Source organism: Aspergillus nomiae (genome assembly GCF_001204775.2).
Source record: "Aspergillus nomiae NRRL 13137 chromosome Unknown contig00038, whole genome shotgun sequence".
Classification (NCBI taxonomy): Eukaryota; Fungi; Ascomycota; class Eurotiomycetes; order Eurotiales; family Aspergillaceae; genus Aspergillus; species Aspergillus nomiae.
The window spans coordinates 42,441-68,583 of record NW_015378093.1 but is presented as its reverse complement, the minus strand read 5'-3'; the positions used below and the strand labels follow the sequence as shown (position 1 = coordinate 68,583).

Below are 26,143 nucleotides of genomic sequence, written 5' to 3'. Positions count from 1 at the left end.
TTTGAGTTCGTTCATCGTTTATTTCTATGTCTGGTAACTTGGTCTCTGTGACTTTGTCCTTGCATTTGTTCCGTGTTTCACTTTGGCTATTTCATTGGCATTTGGGCCTCTTCTTTCTTTTTCTTCGATTGGGGTTTGTATTTACATGCTTGTGAGTGTATGTGTCGGGCTCTTGTTTCCAGCTCATTCGGGAAGGTTTCCGGTGTTACATGTCATCGTTCGGGTTGTGAGTTTGGCCAAAGCATGCGATTCTTTTAATTTTGCGATAGGTACGGGCACCAAAAGGTTGAGTTTCTATTTCTTTCTTCTGTCACCTTGTTTCTTCTATCTTGGGGCATGGGCATCGGAACATAGGGGGAGCAGGGAAACATAAAGAGTTATCGGAGTCTGATCTGCACAAGGTTCTGGTATGTCATCTTGGATATTCATATTGACTTTGGTTTCCTATTGGTTTTGTCGTGTGTTCTGCTTTCATATATTTATTCTCCAATCCATTCGGCCCATCTCTGTCTATGCAGGTCTGGTTTCTTTTTTGACATATCTCATGATACGAAGTCACGTCTTCCACCCATTTAATCTGATATTGCGGTATTAAATCACAGTAGACACAAGGGCTTTTGCTTCTTAATTGTACCAAAGTCTGATATAATGTTGGATTTTCTATCTCTAGTATATATGCCAGATATAGAGACCGCATTAAGTTGGAAAAACGAAGATGACATGGAAAAACAGTAACTTTTGCACAATAGCATACCACACCTCAGCGCAATAGCAGTTATAGGAAGATCATAGAACGATGGAGAGATATATAGAGCAGAATTAGAGTCCGAGTATGAAGAGAAATAAAAAGAAGTACTCGCAAAACAAGAAACGATAACAAACCCCTAAACGCCACCCTAAACTGGACTAGTATGTGACGTGCGAGGATCATTATTGGCCGTGGCAGAATCATGAGTCGTAAAATTAGGATTATGATTAGGCGCGACAGCCTCAGTATCGATCATTCTCTTCGCAGTGAACAGACCCGATACACCACGTTCCTGATTCTTACCCAGCCAAGGTTTGCGCGCTTCGCCCAGGACCCGACGGCCGAGGAAATAGATCAGCTGACCGACGATGATAAGCACGAAGGCGATCGGATACATGAAGTGGATGGTATAATGGAAGACCTTGATGCCGATGATGACGCCCCAGAAGTTCATGGTCAGCATGGAAATGTTGAAGAAAGCAGCGGACGACAACCGGAAGAGGAGCGGAGCCATGCAGTAGAAGAAGGTCAGGCAAAGGGTGTATCCGGCGAGATAACCACCGACTTCGCTGTTCCAGGTGGCGGTCCTGAACGAAGCACGGTCGAAAATGCCGGCCTGGGCACCGTTGATGATCATGCCCCAGAACGCCATCTGGCCCAACACTTCGTAGACGGGTGCTGTGCTGACAAAGTACTCTTCTCCGGTGTTGGCGAGACCGTAGAAAGTTGCGCCCAAGAGGGCGAACAGGTCCCCTTTCAGTTGGTTGCCGCTGCTAACATCGCCGCCGTTGGTGCCGGTGATATGGTCGGATGCGATCAAGACGCCCATGCCGCCGATACAGACCAAAATACCCAGAACTTGCGTGATGTGATAGCGGACGCGTAAGAATAGGAACGAGATGATGACGACGACTGCAATGGCCCAGAAGTTAATTAACTGGGCACTAAGCATAGTTGTGTATCGGTATGCCAGCACGATGAAATAATTGCCTTCGACGTCGCAAAATGCTAAGATGATATCTGGATCGCACAAGGTCAGATAGTTAGATATAACTGGTCCCATATACAGCAATGTGGAGCTTCACGTACATTTCCAGCCGGTTTTCCACACCATTTGGGCCCAGCCCTTAATGCCGTAACGGTACATCGTGTACGGGGTAAACATGATGTTCAGCAGTACATAGTTGAAGAAAGTCTGGAAAGCCGGAATCGAGGTGCCTCTATCTGAAAGGAGTGTACTGAAAGTACTAGTAGCTGTATTCGTGATTGCCAAGATCTGTCTGTAGGACGTAAGCTACTGGCCGTCAAGACCAAGGAACCAGAAAATGTCGCAACTTACCCAAGTATCAGAATGATATAGAACTCCTTTGTCGTAAAATACGCAAGGAAGCCTTTCTTTTTCTTGTCGATCTGGTCCGCAGGAGCCTCCTCGGAGGCAGAGTCCGCTTCACGGACATTTGCATCTACACCCGCCGAAGTACCATCCTTCGGAAATTGGGCAATCGAGGAGTTATCGTGCGGAGTTGCGGCCGACGCTTGAACGGTAATTTGATCTTTGGCATCCGACATAATGAGACCAGCGTACTGACTGTCCGAGTAGTTCTGAGAAGGTGAAATTAAACGTTGTCGAGAGTGGTTCTCGCAGGGTCGAGATAGTGGGGTATGGGTTGATAAGCGTGAATGGGAGCTTTTGAAGACCTGAACGAGCGCAAAACTCCCGGAAGTCGCTCGCCTATGGTCTCTGAATGTATCAACTCGGAAGAGGTGAAGACAAAGTTGTGTAGAAAAGAGGAGAGGAGGGAAGAGAAAAAAAAAAACTCGTGGGCAAAGGTCCAGGCGGCGGAGGAACTGAGCCTATCCTGATTGGGGAATTTTCGCCAGTGGCCCCGTCAATTGGACGATGTCCGCTCGGGAGGCCTCGTGGAAGTCCTGACCAATCATTGCCACGGCTACCCCACTGTGTAATTAGCTAATTTCAATGCGAGTGGATGGGGCGGATCTGTCCGACGCCAGTCCATCCTTGGCAACCAATCAGCGAATGGGAAGCCCGGCAGTTTGGCGGGCGGAAGAACAGAGCACACACCTTATATCCCGATGGAAAAACGCTCAGACCCCAACATTCCATTAACAAGGTAGTTACCAGTGTGCCACTACTACTAATCCTGGTCGCGATCACTGGTGATGAGCATGCTGCAGAGCTCTCTATAGGTGAGGAGCTACCCATTACAAGCAAGGGAGAAAGTGCGAACGCTGTGCTTGCGTGGATTAGTCGGTCAAATTCTGTACACAATTTGCTGAACTTGCGCTAAGCATCATCATGGATCGCTTGCCCGCAAGGAAAGCCAACCATATGCTTCACCGTTCATTTGTCGCAAAATGTCAAGGAATCCTGTCCAGGATAGAAGGCAACATGCTATGATATCATTTCGGCATGTTCACATGACCTGAATGTTGATACCTCAGGCCACAAGTAATAGACTTTAAATTAAGGTGGCAATGACCTCATCGGCTGCAGTCCCGCTTTTTTCTGGAAAAAGCCATAGCTTGAACCTTGAAGTCAGAAGAATTTTTGAAGTGATGGCAAGGGGGTATATATTATTGGGTATCGTCTTGAGTATCAGTCTGGCAGCTCCTTCAGGAACGACAAAACTCACCCCGCTATCTTTCTTTCCCCATCCCTTAGTGGTTGTTTAAGATGGGAGGAGACTCGTGTTCAAAAGACTTAATGTAACTCTGGTCTTTTGGCCAGCGAAAGTAAAGATGTTTGAGAGTGGTAGGGAAGTAGGGTGATGATGGACAGAGGTAGTGGTAATAGTAGATGCCCTGTGCATGCTTAGACGTAAGCCACCATCAATGATAAGCATTCACGGATACAACTAGTATATGCAACGTGAGATGCTATGTTTCAAAACATCTTGTTCAAACAATTCAGTTCTTCCGTGCTGGATAACTTGAAACCCCACTAATGGCCATTGTGAATCTGAGTTGTCCCATTGAGGTTCCATGGGTAAAGCGGGGAAAGGATTTGGGTTGGGGAAGTTTCCAAAAAGAGAGACCTACCCTGCTATTCTTAGCTGACAAGTAAAGTTCTATATAAGGCAGAACGGGAATAGCCTTTAATCGACATGGCCTAGGCCGTCTTTACTCTATTTTACCCACCCCTGAGCAATGTCTGACAATACATACATACACATAGGCACATCTTAATTATGCACAATATATGATACTCAGTCCTGTTGGATCTAATATTATATATATTGCATAGCTATAATTAACTGAGGAACCATTATAGTTGTAAATCATAGGTTAAATGTACTGTACTATCGACATATACTCCGTACACATACATGAATCATGGAGATCGTCTTCTTTAATTTCCCTCAGGGAAGCATGCTTCATGTTTGTGCTTACTTTATTTCTATTGTTTTGAATTTATACCATTTTCCGAGATGGTTTCTATTCTGGTGCTGGTGTGAATACCGCGGGTGCACGTCATTTCATCCACTCATTGCCTTGCAGATCCCCGTAGTCTGCCGGCTTCTCTCCTTTCTCGAAACCACCTTGTTCGATCAGTGCTTCAAACTATCCTCCTTTCACCTTAAACCGGGGCCCCCCAGATATACTTGGCTCTTTCTTATCTTCTTATTTACTGGTTTTTCTTTTCTTTTCCTGATTATTTGTAGAAAGTAGATCCGGAGATTTTCAACAATCTCGACGCTGAACCCCACACCCGATCAGGCAAGGGTTGGGTACCTTAAATCAATACGGCAGTTTCAGCTCTTTTGGTGTTCGTCCCTTTTTCGGTCGCGTGTGCTTGTGCTGGTTTTGATTTTCCAGTTTTGCGCGCCGCCAACCCCAAGAGTTAATTAAAAAACAAAAGAGAAGAAGAAAAATAGCGGCCGACCGCTACCGAGGCCGTCAGGTGGTCCCGACCCAAACTCAGATCATCTTTCATCATTCGCAGCAGAAGCAGCAAAGTGTGCCATCCCCGTTATCACCTGTGACCTATTCGTCTTTCCGATCCGTCCTTCTTTCTCATCATCCCCATCACAATTCTTTTCCCCCCATCATACTTCTTCCATTTAATCCCGTCCGCAACCCCTCGTCCAATCCGGACAAGGCAGCGGTTCACTCTTACCCTTCCCGCAACTTCGGGCCTCTCTGCGCGCCGGTGCACTCGTTCCTGAGTTGTCCCGGAGTGACGAGACGCCACCTCCCCCCTGTTGCCAGATCATGGCGTTGGAGGTGCAACCGCCCAGCGATCGCAAACGAGTCAAGGTCTACGAACTGAGGGATAACGACTGGTTTGATAGAGGTACTGGTTTCTGTACTGGTCAGATCCTGGACGTAAGTTTCATCGCATGGGGGATCGTCCGTCCAGCGCGACATCGGTCGTCGGGCGCAAACGCTACGGGTCGCGCTTTCTCAAACATTCATCCCGGTCGCTGACATCCCCACTCTATCTTCCTGCAGGATGAACCGCGAATATTTGTCGAATCTGAAGATGAACCCGAACGGGTACTTTTGGAGACAAAAATCTCCAAAGACGACGGGTACCAGAAACAGCAAGGTTCCACTCTCCCATCGCCCTCCGCATCGCAAACTCAAACAGGGAAGATACTAACGTTTGTGCGACACTACCAGAGACCCTGATAGTATGGACGGAACCCAATGGGACGGATATGGCATTGAGCTTCCAGGAGCCTGAGGGTTGCGCCGTGATTTGGTAGGATATCGCTTGGACATTGTGACTCAGTGTCCTTTTCTCTTGGCTGACAACGATCGCGAAAGGAATTTTGTCAATGGCGTTCAACAACACCTTACGAACCTGGCAGCAGCAGGTAAACACCCGGCATTCCTATTGCGTCTGTCATTGGCAAATTGGTGGACTATCGTTACTGACCAGGGGCTCTTCCCTAGACGATGCCTTTTCCGACGATCTCGAAACATATCAATCTATAATGCTACCCGCCCCGGAGCTCGGAAACCTCCCCGAAATTGACCATGTCATGAGAGCAGCCAGCATGACACAAGCCGGCCGAGACGCATTGTCGAAGTTTGTTATTCGGGAAGAGTATATAACAAAGCTCATACCATTGGTCACAGTGGCAGAAGATCTCGAGAGCCTGCCGGACCTACACCGTCTCTGCAATATCATGAAATCCCTCATCCTTCTCAATGACAACACCATTATCGAGACCGTCGTTACGGACCCCATTATTCTAGGAGTTGTGGGGGCGTTGGAATGTACGTGACATGGGGTTTGTTGTGTTATTGTGCCATTGCTGATGAAATCCCAGACGACCCCGAGTTTCCGACACACAAAGCCAACCATCGGCAATACCTCGCAGACCAGTCACGCTACAAAGAGGTGGTCCCGATTAAAGACGCCCTCATCCGTCGCAAAATCCGGTACACCTGGCGCTTGCAGTATCTAAAGGATGTGGTCTTGGCCCGGATCTTAGACGACCCAACTTTTTCAGTCCTCAACTCGTTGATCTTTTTCAACCAGGTCGAGATCGTAAATCATATCCAGTCAAACGGCCCCTTCCTGAAGGAATTATTTACGGTGTTTGATCCGAGAAATACCGATGCAAAGCGCAAGGAGGATGCAGTGCAGTTCCTCCATCAATGTGCATCCATTGCCAAAAACCTGCAAGCCCCGGCGCGCGCCAATCTCTTCGCAAACTTCATTAGCCATGGCCTTTTCGCTGTGATCGCCTTCGCTATTAAGCACCCTAACCCCGCTATGCGCACGACTGGAATTGATATTCTAGTTGCACTGCTTGACCATGATCCTCTCATGATGCGGGGTTATATGCTCAAGGCCGTCAATGAGAAGAAGACGCCGCTGACTGATACGTTGATTGATTTACTTCACTTAGAGTCGGATCTCGGTGTTAAAAATCAACTCGCAGATGCAGTCAAGGTTCTATTGGACCCCCAGATTCTTTTGCAAGACACGATGGGTCGGGCTGGACCCGAACAGTACTCGAAGCCACGTCCTAATATTCTCTCTGATGCTTTTGTTCAAAACCACTTTGATGAGTCTGCAAAGAGGCTATTCATGCCATTAAAACGCCTTGAGAACCGCGCCAGCCGTAAGTATTGTTGGTCTACATTAGCTTCAGTCTGTTCACGCGGCTAATTCTCTTTCACTTCTTTAGTTAGCGACCTCAGGTTTCAAGAGGTGGCCTTGTATGCCCATCTTGTTGATATCCTTACTTTCTTCGTCCGTCAACATCTGTACAGAAGTCGTGCTGTCATCCATAATGAAGCACTCGCTCCCAGAGTTGCTCAGTTACTTACAGTGCCCCAGAAGCACCTCAAGCTGAGTAAGTTGACCTATTCAAAATCGTGTACAGAAGTTTCTATCTAACTGCTTGCCTTCGCCAAAGTCGCATTGAAATTTTTCCGTACATTAATTAGCCTCCAAGACACATTTTACCAAGCTCTGATGACACATAACAACACGTTTGGTTTGATTCTTGACATTGTCTATGAAACAATGCCACGCGATAACCTCCTTAATTCAGCTTGCCTCGAACTTTTCGAATTCATCAAACGTGAAAATATCAAACCGATAGTTCTGCATGTCGTTGAAAAATACGGTGAAAAGCTCAAGAATATTACCTATGTCAACACATTCCAGGACTTGATCCTACGCTATGAGCAAATGCAGGGCTATGGTACAGAAGCTGAGTCAACTCTCTACTCTCAAGATGAAGGTACAACAGCTCGTCGAGTGCCGCCCAACGGACAACGTTGGCAGGGTGTTAGGGAGATGGATGCGGCAGAGGAAGAGTATTTCAACACATCTGATGATGAGGAAGAGGTAAGACAATTTATACTCATTATTAATGATTACCAATCAGTGTGCTGATCTTTTTTGCTAGTGGCAACATGACAATGCGGCCAATGCAACAATGGCTCCTCAGATGCAGAACGGTTCCGCCTCGCCAGTGGTCAAGCCTCTAGTCGACTATCCAGATGACGATGAGGATGACGATGCTATGGACACGAAGCCGGAGGATAGTGAGGAGCAGAAGCAGCAACAGTTGGTACGGCAAGAAGGCACCCCAACCCTTGACGCCGCTACCGACTCCATTGTGGACGCACCGTCGACTCCGGTTTCATCGACAGTGCAGACGCCTCCGGAGCGTCTGTCAGAGAAGCGCCGGCGTGAAGAGGAGGACGATGATGAGCTGGTTAAGCTCAGTACTGGACCGAAACGAAGGAGCTCAACCAGTGGCAGTCCTGGGGGTGCTAGTATGCTGCGAAAGAAGAGGAGCGTGTCAATTGGGTCGCTCTCAGCTGCTACTGAAAAAGGGGCAACTCAGAGTATTTTGGGAACCGTGACTGGCAGCACAGCACCCAAAAGGATAGCCATCAATCTTAGCTCTAAACCGTCATCAGAGACGGATTCCACTGACTCTGCCGCAAGTACACCAAGCAGTGAGAAAGAGAACCGTGGCGAGAACCACGGTGAAAGTGGTTAGCTATACTCCCGTGATATTTCTCCTGCCATTCATGGAATTCGCATGACTGGGTTTCCCCGCAAGCATCGTCCTCGTTTGTCCGAGTACTTGGAGTTCTACCTGCATTTCCCGCGAATCTCCTAGATACCAGATGAAGTAATGGTTTAGTCTTTTTCATTTCTTCATTTTCCCTTTACTGATTCACTGCATATCTCTGTATGATTCCCTCATCCTTTGCTATACATCTTTGTGCTTTTCTTTTGGCATTCTTAGATATCATGTATTAGGTTTCTACTTGCTCTGAAGCCTGCGATTTCCGTCTTGTTCTTACCTTCTCATCGTCGAAATTTTGGCCTGGTGTACAGCTACCATGTCCTGTTTGTTTCTTTCTCCAATCTTGTTTTATTTGAGTGTCCTTCCTTTGCGCACCTCATGGTTCATTTGCACTGTCAATGCGTGGCGAAAAAAACAAAATGATATGCAATCAGAAGCGAGGAAGTAGCGCGCATGCTGCCGGCCTCTTGCGTCTGATGGTCGGTGTTATTCCACCTGGGTCTTTGGCATAACTGGAGCTTTCTGTATTGTTCTTCGGTCTATCTATGGGGTTTAAGGAGCTCTGGTTGATAGGGATGGAGTCTGGCTGGATGCGATGAATTGCGATGAATCACTGTGTGCGTATGCCTGCATTTCAGAGGTCTTGGTATGGAGGATTTCGTTTCTTTCTATTCCTTATCATGATTGGGAATGTTTGATGGAGCGGGTTGTCGAGAGAGTTGATATTTGCATTCTTCTGAAGAGATATTAGTGCACATACTTGTCGGCACAGTAACTCGCTACCTTCATAACGAACCGCGTCTCTGAACTATTGTTGAGAACGACATATCGTATCCAAATGTCTTAAACTTTGTAATAGAGTGTTGGTATAGGTAATTTGTAGCTTGATGATGAAATCTAAATCGGTGCCGAGGCATGGCGGGAACTCCGATTTCTCCGAATCAATTTATCGAACTCCATACCCTTTCTATAAGTGAATTCCACTCATGTACCACCTCAGATATGCCAATTCGACACGCATAGGCTATAAAAATATATTAAAAGCCTCGACATTAACCCGAAAGTGCCTGACCACTATGTCTTCCACTCGACAACCCCATATTTCTGCGGACAGCTTCTTCCACACATCGTCCGCATCCGACCCATCACTAGCTCCCATCACCATCTATATGATATCAGGCAACCCAGGCCTCATTGGGTACTACCACACGTTTCTCTCCGTTCTCTCAGACAAGCTAAACACACAATCCACACAACAGACAAGAAAAAGCCATGCCTTCCAGATCTACGGACACAGTCTTGGAGGATTCGAGCTTACCAAAGCACCAGGCTCTAAACCCAGATACTATGACCTGGAAGAACAGATCTGTTTTGTCCAAGACAAGCTAGACGAGTTTCTCACCAACTCCAGCAAAGCATCAAACGGGGTCCCATCACCAAGACCAAAAGTGATTCTCATCGGCCATTCGGTGGGCAGCTACATAGCCATGGAGCTCCTACGGAGACATCGTGAGCGCTCGACCAGTGGTACATCGCCTTCTGTTGATTTCGATATCATCGGCGGCGTTATGCTGTTTCCCACTGTTGTTGATATTGCGAAGTCGCCTTCCGGGCAGAAGTTGACGGTGAGTATACATTGTCTATTTCTTTTACTGGGCTGTTTGAAACCCATAGGCTAATCGGATCTATCGCAGCGCATGCTATCTGTTATCCCGCAGCTGGCTGTTGTAGTGGGCTTCTTCGTCCGCATCCTGACGGCCCTGCTTCCGGGTAGTCTTTTACGATCTCTGATTAGGTTCTATATGGGGTCGCCGCGGGATAACATGGTCGAGACTACGGCTGCTTTCTTGGAAAGCGGGTATGGTGTGCAGCAGGCTTTGTATGTTTCCTCTATTTTCTAGTGGGAAGTGTGTTGAAGAGGGGTTGAAAGTATTCTAACAGGGCTTTAGACACATGGCTGCCGATGAGATGCAGACTATCACATCGGATAAATGGAGTGACGACGTGTGGGGCATGTCGGACGTCAAGGATCCGGTTACTCGATTGTTCTTCTACTTTGGCCGGAATGATCATTGGGTTGCGGAGCGGACGAGAGATGAGGTGGTTGAGTTGAGAGGGCAGACGGAGCGTGGTCCGAAGATGGTTGTTTGTGAGGAGGGGCTGCCGCATGCTTTTGTTTTGAGTGAGTTCCTTTCCCTGTCTCCTTGTTTTGAGGTGTTTGGAGGTGGGGTTTGCTGATGTAGGTGGTTTGTAGAACATAGCGACGTTGTGGCGAAGAAAGTGGCCGATATGGTGTTGGATATAGTCCAGGATTGATGGAGCTTGGAGGGATGGTTTGTTGTTGGTGATTCTATGTCGGGGTAATTATAGACTTGCTCTTTAGATTTGACAAGGGGTATTTAGACAGGATATGCTTCTTTATATCACCTTGTCTCTAATTTATATTATAATGCAGGGTTGTCTGTTGTTTCATTGGAGGGAAACTGCGCTCATTGTGCAAATATCATGGGTATCGCAAGTGTCATGACATTAGGCCCCTAACAGACATCTCTTGGACAATGGCGGGGGCTCCTCGATCATGGACCCCCCTGGTACGCTAACCCGGCCCTCCTAAATAGATCGCCTAGTACATCTTGTTGCGGTTGTGGCTGCGGCTGCGCCATCGGACCACTCATCCCAGGCTGGGGCCATCCCTGGGGACCAACATGGTGCGCCGTTGTGCTCCATCCATCATCCTGGGCCCTTTGTTGCCCAAAAAGATCCCTCAAAGAGACCTGACGACCCATGGCAACACTTGATTGCACCTCGTCCACGGGGTCAGCCGTAGAAGCCGCAGCCGCGGCTGCAGCGTGCAGCCCATTCTGGCGAGTAGCTTCCAGTCGCTCGCGGGCCAGCTTCAAACTTTGACCTGCATGTATGGCGCATTCCCGAATCACCTGGGCATTGATACTGCGCGTTTCGGCCGTAGAGTTGGGAGGGGGTTCGGAGTAAATCCAAAGACCGTATATGCGAAGATCGGCGCTTTTCCCATTCATGCCGTTATTATTATCCACACCCAACCCGGAGTCATTGTCGACCTTGAGAATCACATATTCCTCCGTAATTTCCACATTATCCCCTTCCGTCAGAGGAACATCGAAATTATGCAGACCCCGCCGATTCAGGACGAAGACGTTGTATCGTTCTTCGCCTAGAGACCCCTGCGATAACTGACAAACGAACAGTGAGCCCTCCACTCCGCTCTTTTCCCACTGCCGTGTGGTTGGGCTGAATATGTAGATGACGGCGTACGGCGCTAGGGAGAGAATTGAAGTTATGGCGGGGTTGTGACGGCGGAGGACGGAGAGGTTCAGCTCTTCGTTTGAGCGGACTGGGGGAGGTGGCATGTTGATTTCTTGTTGTTGGGTATCTGAGAAATAGTTCTGATAGTCTGATTCGTAGTCCGAGGGTTGAGGCTGATTGTGACGGTGATTGTTGTTGTTTTGCCGTCGGGGTCTGCGGGTTGTCATTATGAAGCTTAAGGAAGAGGAAGAGGAGATAAATATGGGCTGCTTCTGGCAGGGGTTAAGAGAGCCAAGGGACAGTAGTTATCAAGTGAATGAATTAACAGGGAATCAATAATAACAAGTGTTGGTATGGAGGAATGAGCGAAAGTCGCAAATAAGCTCGGGTGATTTAAATGGATGAAATCGTAGCTCCGTTCTAGGAAGCGGTCGGCAGCCCCACGGGCTTTCGTCAGAGCGAAAGCACAGCTGACGATAAATGATCCACAACCACTTCTGCTTCCTCCTGATCCTTTCAGTCCAATTCAATCATTAGGCTCGATATTTGTCTAATTTTGTGTCTACTGCCCAATCTTTCGCTTCGAAGACGTCTCGGCGTTATCTGGCTTCGGCGCGATCCTCTTATCGTTGTCGTCATTCATATCGGCTCATACCTATCCTACTGGCGGGCAAACCCACTCCTCTTGACTGTCTCTTATACTTCCCGCCAGTGAGGCGCGTGATATTCGCACAGGCACTTGGCATTTAACTGGCTCTATCAGCAATTACTGTACTGTCGTAATGACCCTCTGATCGCCCCGCCTCGCTCCAATTGATCATTGTCCTACTCACACTGGCTGCTGTTGAAAAGCTGCCAAAGCACAAGGTGAACGCTTAATTTGCGGATTACCGAGGGGTTTCGGGCCTCTATAGAATGCTCTGCAGCAGGCGATAACCAATCTTTCTATTATAACTGATTCCAGTATTTCTCTTCAGCATGGTGTCAGATACCGAACAGCGCGCGCCGCAGTCGCCGGTCGGTGCCGGCGCAGGTGACTCGCACTCTGACGGATCGTCTCCTGATGCCTCCCTCGACCCCTCATCGCTCCCGCAGGCCGTTAAAGCGAGGAAATCCGAGTATATAACTCAACAGTCTATTCGGGTCAAAGTTGGAACGTGGAATGTGGCTGCCATTCAAGGTACGGAGGAAGATATCGGAAAGTGGTTTGTTCAGCGGGAGGGGATATGCGAACAGCTCGCCGGGTTACGAGTCTCCGGCCTAGAAGAAGCCCCTGCTAAAACGGGTGATGATCACCCGAATGAATCTGGATCTGAGTTCGATCAGGTAGGACTCTACGTTCTTGGGTTACAAGAGATTGTGGATATATCTTCCCCGGCGGAGGCCCTGAGGCCCTACGTTGATCCAGCGCCAGCGAATAGGTGGAAAGCTGCGATGCAGAATGCCTTACCGTCAGGCTACCAATTAGTCGCAGAGTCGCAACTGGTAGGGCTGTTGCTGTTGATTTACGCCTCTCCTTCTGTTGCCGAGACTGTCTCGTCGGTCAGTTGTGCCAATGTAGGCACAGGCCTGTTCGGGTACATGGGAAACAAAGGCGCTGCAGTAACGCGCCTGATGCTGGGTGAGACTACGTGTCTTGTCTTCGTCAACTCTCATTTGGCAGCTGGGTCGGATAAAACCAGCCTGGAACGACGGAACTGGGACGCCTCCCAAATTCTCCAACGCACAAAGTTTGACCCGATCGATACTGAAAGTGCACTTAGGGATGAGCCCACCGAGAGTATAGGCAAAGAAGACTTCGCTTTCTGGTTTGGTGATCTTAATTATAGACTAGAGGATATACCTGGAGATGACGTGCGTCAGGTCCTTGCTCGACATACAGAGAACGAGTACGATAAAACGCACAACTCTACACATGTGGCTGATGAAGAAGATTCAGAGGAGTCACCAAAACGGACGGATGAGACAAGTAGAGCTCCTCCGCCCGTTTCCGATGAGGACGTGGACCCCCACACAGACCCTGCATCTTTGCAAACTACAATATCGTCTTTACTTCCGCATGATCAGCTTCGCCTTCAACAAAGCAAGCAGAAGGCGTTCCACGAAGGATGGAGGGAAGGTAGCATATCCTTTCTGCCAACGTACAAGTATGATGTAGGAAGCGTCGCCAAATTCGATTCTAGTGAAAAGCAACGGGGTCCTAGTTGGTGCGATAGAATTCTGTATCGGACACGGAGGGATATGTTAAGGCATGAACAGTTAGCCAAGGAAGCAGATGAAGCCAGGAAACGGGACGAAGAAATGAAAGCTAGGGGACTAGATAAGGCTGCAGCAGATGACAACGTTCTATTCGACTATGATCCTGATGTTGATGGCGCAGACAGTGCAGACGAATACGACCCCGATAAAGATGACGCGAGTGACGATGCTTCATTCAGCTCGCAGAGTGATCCGGACCAATCACTTAGACTTGACTATTATATTTCGCATCAAGGAATCCTCTCATCTGACCACAAGCCTCTAGCAGCCGGCTTCACTATAACCTATGAATCGGTTGTCCCTCAACTCAAGGCCAAGATTCACCAGGAAGTGGTCCGAGAGCTGGACAAAGCTGAAAATGAGTCTCGACCAGGTTTGACGGTAGTGGTGGACAGCCACGGCCATGAGCCCAGTAAGGAGAAGACGAACGATCCAAATGCACTGGATTTTGGTGAAGTGCCATTTGATGTATCCGTCGCTCGATCTTTGACAGTTGCGAACACTAGCGGCGTGCCTGCAACTTTCTCATTCGAAAAGCCCGAACAAGGAGAAGGCTGTCATTATCACCCGTCTTGGCTTGAATATCAGATCGAACCGCCGCACCGCAACAACCCTGAAGATCAACCATCTACGTTACCTTTGCAGGAGTGTACATTACTGCCTGGAGAACTTACCAATATTCAAGTTACTGCATGCGTCAAAGATATACAGCTTGCACGTTTGCTCAATGACGGAAAGTTGAGCTTAGAGGAAGTTTTGGTCCTTCGGGTGACCAACGGCCGAGATCATTTCATCCCTGCATATGGAGAGTGGTTGCCCACCTGCTTTGGTCGCAGTTTGGAAGAACTTACCGTCATGCCGGAAGCGGGTGCGCGCACATTGCCCGCTACAGATATGACGAGACGTCAGAAGGACGAAGTAGGAATCCCTCTGTCAGCTCCGCGGGAGCTTTTCCGCCTGACGGAATCAATATCGGAGTTGTCCGAACGTGCTATTGCCGAATGGAGCATGATCAGAGGCGAGTCGGAAGACTCTCCACCGTGGGTTAGAGAGCCACATGGGTTTGCATGGCCGTTCGAACCAGAGTCATGGACTCTGACAGACAAAGAAGAGCGTTCTCACCTCTTGGCAGCTATTCGGGAAGCTTTGGACACTAACAAATCCTTCAACCATGTCATTCCACCCGAAGTATCCTCGCTTCACCGTCTGGAGATCTTAAGCGAGACCTTACTGGTATTTCTTAGATCTTTGAAAGATGGGATAGTCACTGCTCCCGTTTGGTCTGATCTAGATCAGCAAATCCTCGCCCGTGAAAAGACAAAAGCGCCGCCTTTATCCTGGGAAGAATCCCAAGCCTGGGTACTAGAGAGCCTAGCATATTCCCCCGCCCACAGCGTCTCCTTCACTTTCGTCACCTTCATGCTTGCTCGCATCGCCAATGAAGTCGCCCCAGTAACATCCATGCCCCCACGACACTCTTCCGAAAGGCAGTCCGACGAGCAAGCCAACCCCAATAAACAACCCACCACACCAACCGCAACAGCAGCCGCAGCAGCAGTCGCAGCCGCAGGCAATCTCCGACGGCGAACCCTCACCTTCACCTCAAACGCACCAGAACCGGCCGTCAATCCTCTCGCTGTTCGCCGCCAAGCCGTCGAAGCCGCCCTAGCGGGTATATTCTCCAGTGTCCTTATCTCCGCCAACGTCCCTGTCCCAGCAAAGGACAAAGAAGCGCGAGCACAGAAGGACCGGAAACGAAGTATAATTGAGCCTTTCTTGAAGACCATCGGGGTTGACAATAAAGGTCCCTCCGGTGGTTGGTCTTGAGCTCTTATACAGTGCTTGTCTCGTATATATGCGCCTGGATGTGTATTTTCCTTTCCTTTGATAATCTAGGATATACTGTAATACCTATAGATTCGAGCTGGGTTCTGTATGCATTGTGTTGTATTATACTACTTCTTTTTATAACCTTTAGACTATTCGACGGTAACTACTAGAGACGTCATCTGGACGATGCGTGTATGGAACATGTGTTGCGGCGTTTGGTATCATAAACGTCTTAGTAAGTATTGTATAGTCGGCGACAGTATGCTATATAACTATACACTTCTAACTATTGCCTGAAGCCAAAGAAGGCCGCCGAGAACAATAGAAAGCAATGCTTAATTAGAATATCCCATTCTTCCCCATTCCAACACACTGGAATCAACTTGGTCGGAAATACTCACGCGGTAGTAATGGATAAAGAAGTAGAGACCGTCTTCGGATATCAGTCATTCTACATTTACTATCAGCACTGTAAGAACATGTATACTATAATCACACCGCGACGAATAAACGATCATGTATATTCGCGAATGGATTTTAGTCCTTGTGTCTCTGCAGAGTCTTGCTGGGGTACTCGTCTTGGGCGTTTCGGGGACCGCGCTTTACGGTCTTGCGGTAGCTTGCCTTTCGCAAGTTTTGGTTGTGGGTTTGCTTTCGAAAGAAAAATATCCTGCACAAACCGCAGGCACCGTCTCGCGACATGAAATGGCAGTACAGCCAAGGACGCGAAGACCTGAGCAGGGAGCATAACAAGCGTATAAAGCCACTCGAGCAGCAGGAGCACAGAATTCTTCGGTTTCCGTACGTTGGAACGCTGCGCAGCAGCAACTAGAGAAATAGCATCCCGGACCTGACCCTCTAGCGCTTCGATTCTGGAGTCCGTCTGGAAGGAAGTCATCGCGGTACGTTTCTCGTAGCGTCTCACGGCGCGGTTCAGGGCATCGATGTCCGGTTGGACCGATTTCCGCACTTCTGTTGTGGTATGTGAGACGAGGGAGTCTTGCGCTTGGGGCTGCAACTGTTCCTGGCTAGGGGCGAGGCGCGCCGCAGCTGCTTCTGCTATGTGGGCTTCGAGCTCTTCCAGTCGTTTGGAGAGGTCGATTATCTTACTGGCGTCTATTCTGTCTTTGGGGGGTTCGGTGGATGATGCGACGACGCGCTGGAGATGGAGCGTGCGCGCTTGGACCATTCGTAATAGATGGGCGAAGGGTCTGATCTCCGATGCTAGGAGGAATATGGTTAGGTTGTAGTTCGAGACTAAGCCCTCTGAGGGTCGAGACAGCTTGGATCGGATTCCGTGTAACAACCATGTTCCGATGAGCGGGAAGATGAAGCACGAAGCCAGGGCGACGATTTCGTGGATTTGCAATTCCCTACTGGCGGCGCTGGCTGTTTCGGTTGCACGTTGTTTTGCTGGGACTGAGTCTGTTTTTGCATCCTGGGTGTGGTCGATCTCTATGTCTACGGGGATTTCGTTCGCATCGTAGAATTTGTCTTGTCGGATCGCTTGGGCGGAGCGATACCAATCCCTGACATACTGGTTAGCCGGGGAAAATGAGGTGTAATCAATCGTATGGGCCTGTCTTACCATGGCAGTCTGACAGACCAGTTTAAAAAGATGGCTGCTAACACCAGCAGAGTAACGTCTGTTACGACGGCGCTTCCGTTCTGAAAAAATACCCCCGCGATGGCAGGCAGGAGGGCGAGGCCCAAGGGTGCAGAATGCCAGTGCGACTCTTCATTGGACGCATCCGCAGCGTCGAAGGAACCCTTGGCTGCGCGCGGGAAGAATAGGTCGTCAGTGGAGGATCGGATGGAATTCCGTGCTTCGGAGACCGAATCTGAGAAGGTCGAGTTGCGTCGTTCATTTTTTAGATTTGATGAACAACCCTCTGCGAAGGTGGCAGAGCGGGCCGGGCCTCGCTGGCGAAGATTCATGGAACCGGGGGAATGGGCGCGGGGATTACTAGTCTGATTGTTCTGGAAGGGAGAAGCTGATGGTCGCATGACTGAGGAACCAGGAGGAGGAGGGTCGGCTTGACAATTGGTGGACCATATTCCGATCTGCTGTGGTCGAGATCCTGAGTATGAGAGGAAAGTTGCAGCCAGGATGAAATGAGAGAAAAGGAAGGGTAGGGAGAGAGTAGTGTGCCTCAGGTCGTGAAAGGATCCTCAGGTTCAGCCATGATTGAATCATGTGTAGGTCACGTACATACATCCATACGGAGTACAGTACGGTACCTCATCGCATCACTTGCAGATCCCTTCTTACCCTTTTCCGGCAAAGCCAAGACGGGGTCGAGTGGAGTAGTTCGTGACTCAAGCCCCAATCACTAATCTTCAACCCCAATTCAATTGCGGAGAGAAACTGTATTATACCGAGGATGACGCTATGTGCCAAGAGATACCTTCAGCTGAATGACGATCCTGCATGTATGTATGTACAGTATTCTTACACATACCAGATTTCCTCCAATAACCTCAATTTGTCTGATCTACATGCAGCCGCTTCAGTAAGGGTACTCAAGGCCCTGCTCAGTAAATGTCTTGTATTATATGCTACAGTCGCGAGGGATCGCAATGCAAGTATATACTCTAAGCGAAACAAAAGCTCCACATTGTTATCAAAGCATCCAATAACCAGAATGCCAACTTAACAGAGAGATGGTTCAATTGATTCAGCCCACTCTGGCGCAACTCAGATCGCGATTTCAAGTGATACTCTGATTGCGGTAAGTATTCCAGGTACTCTGACTCGGGACTAATGTCGGATATGTAACTGATTACCTGCTCTCCATGGAAGGACCCGATATAGAGGCCAAGGGCCTTGAACCAAGGCCCAGAAAAAGCTTCACAGCGAGCCAGAATCCACGAATACGCGTAAAAGCGTCTCATCCTCTGCTTTCTGGACTCTTCCCATGCCTCTAGGCCCATATCCTCCTCAGGGTTATCTGGGCGTGCACAGGATCTGTATCGGTCAACAGTGCGGATGATACGATTGGCTAGCGAGGCAGAGCTTTCAATTGCGCAATTGGCGCCTTGGGCTAGGTTTGGTGTCATCTGCCAGGTTTCATTGTAAATAACATACTCAAGTAGCTGGGAGGTATAGCGAAAGAAATTGAGCCAGACCTTGTGAACAGAGTCCCCAATACACACAAGCTTACCTGCAGCCCATTGCTCACAGAGAAATTCCTCAAGGGCGACGTGACAACATGTGATTGCATTACAGTACAGTTCTTCAAATCGAACATCCGAAGAGACATGCGCACCTAAAAATGGGGAGACCTGCTGGTCGATTGATGCCCGGTCTTGCGAATGGCGCGGTATATCAGGGTAACGGTGCACCTTCCCGGCATGGAACGATAGTAACCAGAAGATGTTCTCTTTTCCAATGTTGACTATGAAGGAGAATCCATTTCCGTACGTGCGATGCGCGTGGCCTGGAGACAGCCCCGGAACAGGATGCGAGATGCCATATATGCCGGAGTATTCTGAGGTCAAGCCTGAAACTCTGCTCAGCTAACATTGAGGTGGGATAGGTATGATGCTGCTACTGACCTTCAAGTGTCTTCCTTGGATCTTGTGATGCTTTCAAGGACCCAGTACACTTCAGGATCTCGCCACGTGAGACACTGTGGATTCCATCGGCGCCAACGACCAGGTCTCCAGTAAATATGGAGCCGTCGGCGCATTCCACTTTGGCCTGTCAAGAGCTCTGATTCAAAGCCATAATGCACTTACCAAAAAGCACGCGATGTTTATCTTCGAGGCTATTATAGAGAATTTGCAAAAATCTCCATCGTGGGATGACTGCTAGGTTATAACCATGCCTAGTCAGGCTTTAGACATACCCAATCACAAGTCGCACAAGGAAGGCATACCTCATGGAAAGGAGTCTTTCTACATCAATCCTCTTTAACAAGCTTCCATCCTCAAGGAAAGTCGAATGACTGTGGATTGTATCTGATGCCGCCGCGATTTCTTCCCACACCCCGAGTTGTGCTAGTATCCGTGATCCACTGGGAAGCAAGGTGAAAGCATTTCCTGTAAACGGTAGTGGTAGGTGATCGTGAGCCTCAAGGATAGTATAGTCAATTCGCCGCTTGGCCAGAGCGTGGGCTAGAGTGAGACCAGCCACAGAGCAGCCAATTATTATGACACGCAGCGCATGATCCTGTCTGCACGACGACGACCTCATATTGAGCCAAGCATACAATAGGGATGGAGCTTGATGTTGGTTCTTTCCGAAGCATAATTGAGGAGAAGATTGGATTTAGTTACAAAAGAGAAAGACGAATATGAAATCACAGGGCAACGAGAACAGTGAATTTGCCGTTCCCGCTACCTCCTTCAAACACATATAGAGTCCTTCACATTAAATCTGGTCCTTCTGGATGTCTGAGCGAATAATTTGCTTCTCGGCTCCACATACCCTTGTTCACTAGCCACACCATCGCTCTTCACAGCAGCAACGACTACTGCATGACTAGATTCACGTCTTGCCAATCAAGCTCAACAAGTTTGGGCCTCGTGAACGGCATCTTACGGAGCACAGAAGGAGGATATATTAAGTGATACCTCTCAGATAGACTGTGAATGCTGTATATGGTATACCAGTACATTCCTGTGATATGCCTCTTTAGTTCCACCCCAGGCTAGAGTTAATGATCTCGTTGATGTGAGTGACTGGTTTAATTCCATGAATCATTGAGACAGTGGCTTACATTCAACAAAGGTGTCTGTAACTGATTAAAATAGCCCTATAATCTTCTTCACCGATTTATAAACCCCTGTGCTAAGCATGAAATTTGTTCTCACTTGCTGGATTAATCTTTAGATACCGCTCTGCTTTCCTTGGTTATGGCTGAGCATGTATAATGCGCTGGTGTGTATAATATCTCGCAGGTACAGTACCTTAATGAATCGCACCATTAATTCCCAGCTTGGCCACTGGGAGATGAATTAGACACTAACCTTTTATGAGTCTAATAGTGAACAGTTAGGTCTCTCATTGCGTGGATCAAGCAAAGGTAGCATGCATATATCTGTATCAGCATGTCCCCAAATGTCAGGCCTACCTAGAAGTCCGTCAATCCATCCACCATTGTCTGTTTGCCATCACGCAGCATCATCAACCGACGGTGCTTTCAAACTTTTTCCTATTGAAGCTTATTGAGAAGCCTTTCTGCTACTGGTATTGGCCCACAATGGACTTACATAATGCTATTGTCCGGCAAATATCTGCGCGAGTGAAGCGATTCCATGATGACAAGAAGCCTTTTCATATGTATCACGCTCCACGAACTCAACACGCCCTTCAAGAAAGTCCACATCCAATACCATCAATACAAGCAGCCTCAATCGTGTCCTTAGTATTGATCGGATACGCAAGGTAGCGCTAGTCGAGCCTAATGTTCCTATGGATATGCTTGTCAGCGCAATCCTCCCCCATGGATTCATTCCGCCGGTGGTGATGGAGTATCCCGGGATAACAGTAGGTGGCGGATTCGCAGGCACATCAGGAGAGAGTAGCTCGTATCGGCATGGTTTCTTTGATCGAACAATTTCTTGGATTGAGATTGTGATTGGGAACGGCGAGATCCTGCAAGCATCCCCAACCGAAAACTCCGACTTGTTCTTCGGTGCTGCGTGCTCCTTTGGAACCCTTGGAATCACGACTCTACTGGAGTTGCAACTCATAGAACTTCTGACAAACCCTGTAATGGAATTGACCTATTTTCCTATCTCGGGTATTGACGAGGCCATCAGAAAAATTGAAGAGCTTACACCAAACCCTACGTATCAGTATCTGGATGGTATTATATTCACCAAGACGAAGGGATGCATCTGTGCCGGGTCAATCACCAGTCTGGCAGAGGAAGATCAGGTTCAAACCTTTACTCGTCCCACTGATCCGTGGTTCTATATGCATGCCGAAGACATGGTTTCCTCGCTATCAAACCTGGAGAAGGGGACCGCATCCAAGGAGCTGATCCCATTGACCGATTACCTATTCCGCTATGACCGGGGAGGCTTCTGGGTGGGGAAGTACGCCTTTGAATATTTCCTATTTCCCCAGACAAAGTTCATGCGATGGGTGCTGGACGGAATCTCCCATACAAGGGTCATGTATCACGCCGTCCACAAGAGCGGACTTTTCAAGGAGTACACTATCCAGGATGTTGCGGTGCCGTATACTGGAGCCAAAGAACTGATTGATTTTCTTGATGACTCGTTTGGGAGGTACCCATTATGGCTTTGCCCTGTCCGGACTGCAACGACACATGTGTCAGGGCTGATGGCGCAACGGCGAAACCATCCTGACCCAGGTCATCGTGATATGATGCTCAGCATTGGAGTATGGGGTCCAGGACCGAAGGGTAAGAAGAACTTTGTCGACTTTAATCGCAAGCTCGAGAAAGTCGTCAACATGCTTGGGGGTCAAAAGTGGCTCTACGCACGGACCTACTATACAGAGGAGGAATTCTGGTCAATCTATGACCGTGATACAATGGATGGCTTACGACAGAAGTATCATACGTCGTACTTACCGAATCTGTATCAAAAAGTCCAAATCCAGCCGGAAGAGGTCGTCAAGAAGCGGTCTTGGACATCGCGGCTGGGAGACTGGGTAATGAGTTGTTGGCCGATTTCTGGGGCTTACGGGTTGATGCATACATTCTGGCATAAGGACTATTTGTTAGTAGAACGCAAGGATTTGCTACAATAGAAAGCTTGGTGGTACAGACGCCAGAAAACTTTCAGTACATAATTGACACGTACGTCCGAGCAGAAATAGAAAAGACGAGACCTTGGATGTGGATTTGACTACTTCAACTCCCTCTAATGGGAGCTGCCATAGCTTCAGGTCACCAGTCAAGCGGTAGCTTCATTGCCATGGCAGATACCAGATTGAACATGCTGTTATGCTTTGCCAGGCCCCTTGGATGACTAGTTACCTCGATTACGATATTACTGTTTATTAGTTGATCCTTGCAGACCTTCTGAATACAAACATACCAAAGGTCTTTTTAAATTGTGGCCTATCTTATCCTCCCTCAAAGTATTGCATGGCTAATGTCGTTCTGTACATGATAGCGGATCTGATGTTCACCTGTGGCGACGAAGACTGACAGCCAAGCCGACAATGTGTAAGAATGTGCTGAAGCTGCATAACATTGACAAGGGCTCTGGTCTGAACATCGTGACCCCTACAGTGTGTATGGTTGTGTATCCCCTTGTTACGTATTTTGTGATTAGGTTGCGATGAAGCCAGCGATGTAAATATCCTACTACCATGGCTATTGGGCTGGTATTTCTGTTGAAAAAGTAAATACTTATGTAGAGATGGGAATATACATCCCTAATGATGGATTTCTTGAATAATTTTCGGCGAGCTGGCACACTATAATAATACAGGAAGAGGCTTCACAATTTTTCGCAAGAAGCTCCATGTTTGTTTCTGTATGAATACGGAGCGGTATTCTACACAGTGTGTAATACACAAGGATGGACGTACAACGTCAATGATTCTTATGTCCTCCTTGCTTCCCTGCTGCCGGCTGTGTGAGTAACTTAAGTGCCACCCACTTCGGAACTCCCGATCAGTTTTTCACTTTCAAGTGCCACTGGATAGAGGGCTTGTCCCTCCTTTCTCCTTGACCATTTTTTTCGGGGGCCAAACATCAGGATATCTCAAGCGAGGGAGGGTCACGCCAAAGAGACTCGCCCCATTCCAATAGGCAACAGCAGTGCTCAATCGTACATCCAAAGGTGCCCTGCCCCCATTTTGCCTGCAAGGATAACACATTCACGACTTTCTTAGTCACCTCTCCTACATGGCCTCATGATGCGTCAAGGCGTGTTCCAATTTGACAGCATTCCCTGCTGGTTTTGCTGGTGTGATAGGATACCTGCAGGGCTATGGGGCGGACAGTCTCACCATATCAATTGACCCGGGAGTCAATCGGACGAGTTTTCAATCTCGGTACTTGTCCATATAATTAGATATCCCCCGTTGTCTTAAATATCCGGCTTGACGGCTTATTGATGGCGATTGATTGCCCTCTATTGATACCCCGAATGGGAAAGGTCGGCAGGCGGATGATGTCACTCGGTATGTCCTCCCTAAGCAAGCCCTATTGCTGCCATCTAGTCGATGGTCAATCGCTTCACTATCTAATTCATTGTCTCTTTTCATCATTGACTTGTCTTAAGGCACTACGTTAATAATATAACTGTTATACGACGGGCCGCTCTAGTTTCCGGCTGCAGATCCGCGAAGCCAAGTTTATTCTGCAGGAACTAGTATACAACTGCCCATACAGGATGTAACTGGGTCGACTGCAGCAACCCGAATAAACGGCCCCGAGGGTCTGGATCATCGTTCTGTCTACTATATTTCAAATGTGAATCATTCTATATCACTGGACGTATAGTGGAAGTCCATGTTTCAGCTGCGTCTACGTGGAACGCCCTGTTCTTACTTCCTCCGCTTCGTCTCAATAAGACATCTGTCTCTGAAGATCTCTCAATCATCGTGTTTCTCCTTCAGTGTCCATGCTTCTTTCCACACGATGCTCCCCTTTTCCTCGTACGGAGCTCCTATCTTCCTTAGTTAGTCCAGTGGCTCTGGAAGTCAAGTATACCTACCACCTGGCCGACTGAGACGTCCATCATTTGATATCAACATTTAGTTTTCTTCAGATCACACAGTTGTACTTGTATCAAAAAATATGTCGGCATCAAGTACTGCTCCCTACGCCCAGGCGGTGATCATTCCATCGCTTTCTATCCTATGCTTTCTGCTGACCATCCCTCCCTTGATCTTGCATTGGAAAAATAAGAATTTTCCTGTCGTTTCCCTCATATGCTGGCTGCTGTGTCTCAACTTGTTCAATGTTATCAATGCATTTATATGGCCAAATGATGACATGGGCAGTTGGTGGAGTGGCGCTGGCCTTTGTGACGTGGAAGTCAAAGTGATGATTGCCAGCTATGTTGCAGTGCCTGGGAACTTGGTCTGCATCTTCCGCGCTCTGGCGGGCATGATTGATACTAGACGTGCGATGCTTGTCCCGAGCAAGCAGCAACGGCGGTGGAATTTGGGCATAGATATGTTATTTTGTGTGATCGTGCCCGTTCTGGCAATGGCCACACATATAGTCTACCAGGCGAACCGATACATTCTGGTTGGCATCTCGGGCTGCGTTAACAGCTTTGATGAAAGTTGGGTGAGCCTCATACTGGCATGGATCTGGCCTCTATTAATCTGCCTCATTGCTGGCTATTATTGTAGTATGTTAGCACCTGTCCGTGGCCTTCTTGGTCCAAGCAGCTAACAGCCTACCAGGCCTTGTGGTTTATCGTCTTCACAGATACCGAAACCAATTTGGTGACATCCTACAAGCATCAAACAGCAACTTGAACAAATCTAGATTCATGCGGCTATTCATCCTTTCCTTCATTGTGCTACTGGCTATTCTGCCGGTCCAGACATACGTTGTCTACAAAAACATAGAGCTTTCGCTACCGTGGCATTCTTACTCATGGAATGTGGCACACGGACCACATTGGAATAAAATCCTGAAGATACCTTCGGGTGGTGAAGCCTTTTTCGATCGCTGGTTTCCAGTGGCCGCTGGATTCATGTTGTTCATCCTCTTCGGGTGCGGCAGAGACGCTTCCAGGATGTATGGCTCATACCTCCGCTTGCTGCGCCTGGATCACTACTTCGTCAGAGCCCATGGCTCTTCACCAGATGCATCCCGCTCGAATACGTCGGGTTTCTCGAACAGCCGATTGGGGCTACTTTTCCATAAATCATCGACTTCGACAGCAGGGTAAGGACCAGCTGCACTAGACCTAACAAGTCATGTACTAACGGCGGCCATAGAACTTGTACAGAGAACCCAGCTACTGCGAATAGTATCGACAGGAGCTCCAATGACATTGAGAAGGGCAGAGTCTCTTCGCCGAAACCCCAACGAGGAAAACGCATATCTTGGCTTAAGCATCCTTGGTCTCTTTGGCACCGCCCACTTCACCGCTCGTCTACTTCTAGTGGCGAGAGAATCTTATCCCAACCGAACCTCTCTGCTCCGTCAAATACAGTTTCCGCTAATGCATGGGCGGGCTCCAGCCAAAGCCGGCGAAGTAGCGATCTTACTTACATGCCTGGAAGAGAGGCATTCATCCGAGTTAAACGCGACATCAGCCAGGATAGCGAATTGCGAACATGAGGTCGTGACTAGTGCAATACCCCTGGACAGGTCGTTTACCTAATTGACCAGGTGAAGTGCCTGCGCCCCGGGATTTAAGGGTCTCTTACTTTTCATTCCGGCTCGTCCGTTGGGAGTGCTTCAAATTCTATTTATGTTGCCTTCTTTTTTCTTCTCCTCCAGATGTGTGGCTGATGTTGCATCAATCCTTAACATATGACCTCCAAGGGAGACGCCGCTGGTTAGATCTGCGATGAGTCCATTGCTTCTGT

At 48.4% G+C, this 26,143-nt stretch overlaps 8 protein-coding genes across 8 annotated transcripts; 5 read left to right on the top strand and 3 right to left on the bottom strand.

Annotated features, from left to right (window-relative positions):
• Positions 1–896: 896 nt before the first annotated feature.
• On the bottom strand, positions 897–2,524 carry ANOM_003440 (DUF914 domain membrane protein; the record flags this gene model as incomplete). Its single annotated transcript, XM_015548697.1, has 3 exons — positions 897–1,768; positions 1,838–2,028; positions 2,088–2,524. Coding segments are annotated over 3 exons (1,500 nt in total), but the record flags the coding sequence as incomplete, so codon positions are not given.
• A 2,457-nt stretch (positions 2,525–4,981) lies between these two features.
• ANOM_003439 (SMEK family protein) lies at positions 4,982–9,031 on the top strand (the record flags this gene model as incomplete). Its single annotated transcript, XM_015548696.1, has 9 exons — positions 4,982–5,095; positions 5,222–5,301; positions 5,361–5,474; positions 5,540–5,589; positions 5,669–5,995; positions 6,049–6,849; positions 6,916–7,083; positions 7,147–7,583; positions 7,645–9,031. The coding sequence occupies 9 exons, from the start codon at positions 4,982–4,984 to the stop codon at positions 8,245–8,247; spliced, it is 2,694 nt and encodes an 897-aa protein (XP_015410020.1). The 3' UTR covers positions 8,248–9,031.
• Positions 9,032–9,356: 325 nt separating this feature from the next.
• ANOM_003438 (bifunctional triacylglycerol lipase/ester hydrolase) lies at positions 9,357–10,596 on the top strand (the record flags this gene model as incomplete). The annotated part of the gene is made up of 4 exons (XM_015548695.1): positions 9,357–9,905; positions 9,975–10,159; positions 10,230–10,462; positions 10,535–10,596. 4 exons carry the CDS (start codon positions 9,357–9,359, stop codon positions 10,594–10,596), a joined length of 1,029 nt encoding a protein of 342 aa, XP_015410021.1.
• Positions 10,597–10,856: 260 nt separating this feature from the next.
• On the bottom strand, positions 10,857–11,789 carry ANOM_003437 (Dcp1 family protein; the record flags this gene model as incomplete). Its single annotated transcript, XM_015548694.1, has 1 exon — positions 10,857–11,789. The coding sequence occupies one exon, from the start codon at positions 11,787–11,789 to the stop codon at positions 10,857–10,859; it is 933 nt and encodes a 310-aa protein (XP_015410013.1).
• A 751-nt stretch (positions 11,790–12,540) lies between these two features.
• ANOM_003436 (phosphatase family protein) lies at positions 12,541–15,648 on the top strand (the record flags this gene model as incomplete). Its single annotated transcript, XM_015548693.1, has 1 exon — positions 12,541–15,648. The coding sequence occupies one exon, from the start codon at positions 12,541–12,543 to the stop codon at positions 15,646–15,648; it is 3,108 nt and encodes a 1,035-aa protein (XP_015410010.1).
• Positions 15,649–16,165: 517 nt separating this feature from the next.
• Positions 16,166–19,849, bottom strand: ANOM_003435 (uncharacterized protein; the record flags this gene model as incomplete). Its single annotated transcript, XM_015548692.1, has 6 exons — positions 16,166–17,180; positions 17,240–17,732; positions 18,339–19,154; positions 19,210–19,347; positions 19,393–19,481; positions 19,533–19,849. The coding sequence occupies 6 exons, from the start codon at positions 19,847–19,849 to the stop codon at positions 16,166–16,168; spliced, it is 2,868 nt and encodes a 955-aa protein (XP_015410005.1).
• A 1,221-nt stretch (positions 19,850–21,070) lies between these two features.
• Positions 21,071–22,381, top strand: ANOM_003434 (FAD binding domain protein; the record flags this gene model as incomplete). The annotated part of the gene is made up of 1 exon (XM_015548691.1): positions 21,071–22,381. One exon carries the CDS (start codon positions 21,071–21,073, stop codon positions 22,379–22,381), a length of 1,311 nt encoding a protein of 436 aa, XP_015410022.1.
• Positions 22,382–24,386: 2,005 nt separating this feature from the next.
• On the top strand, positions 24,387–25,892 carry ANOM_003433 (pheromone receptor; the record flags this gene model as incomplete). Its single annotated transcript, XM_015548690.1, has 3 exons — positions 24,387–24,948; positions 25,004–25,493; positions 25,547–25,892. 3 exons carry the CDS (start codon positions 24,387–24,389, stop codon positions 25,890–25,892), a joined length of 1,398 nt encoding a protein of 465 aa, XP_015410006.1.
• Between the last annotated feature and the right edge of the window lie 251 nt (positions 25,893–26,143).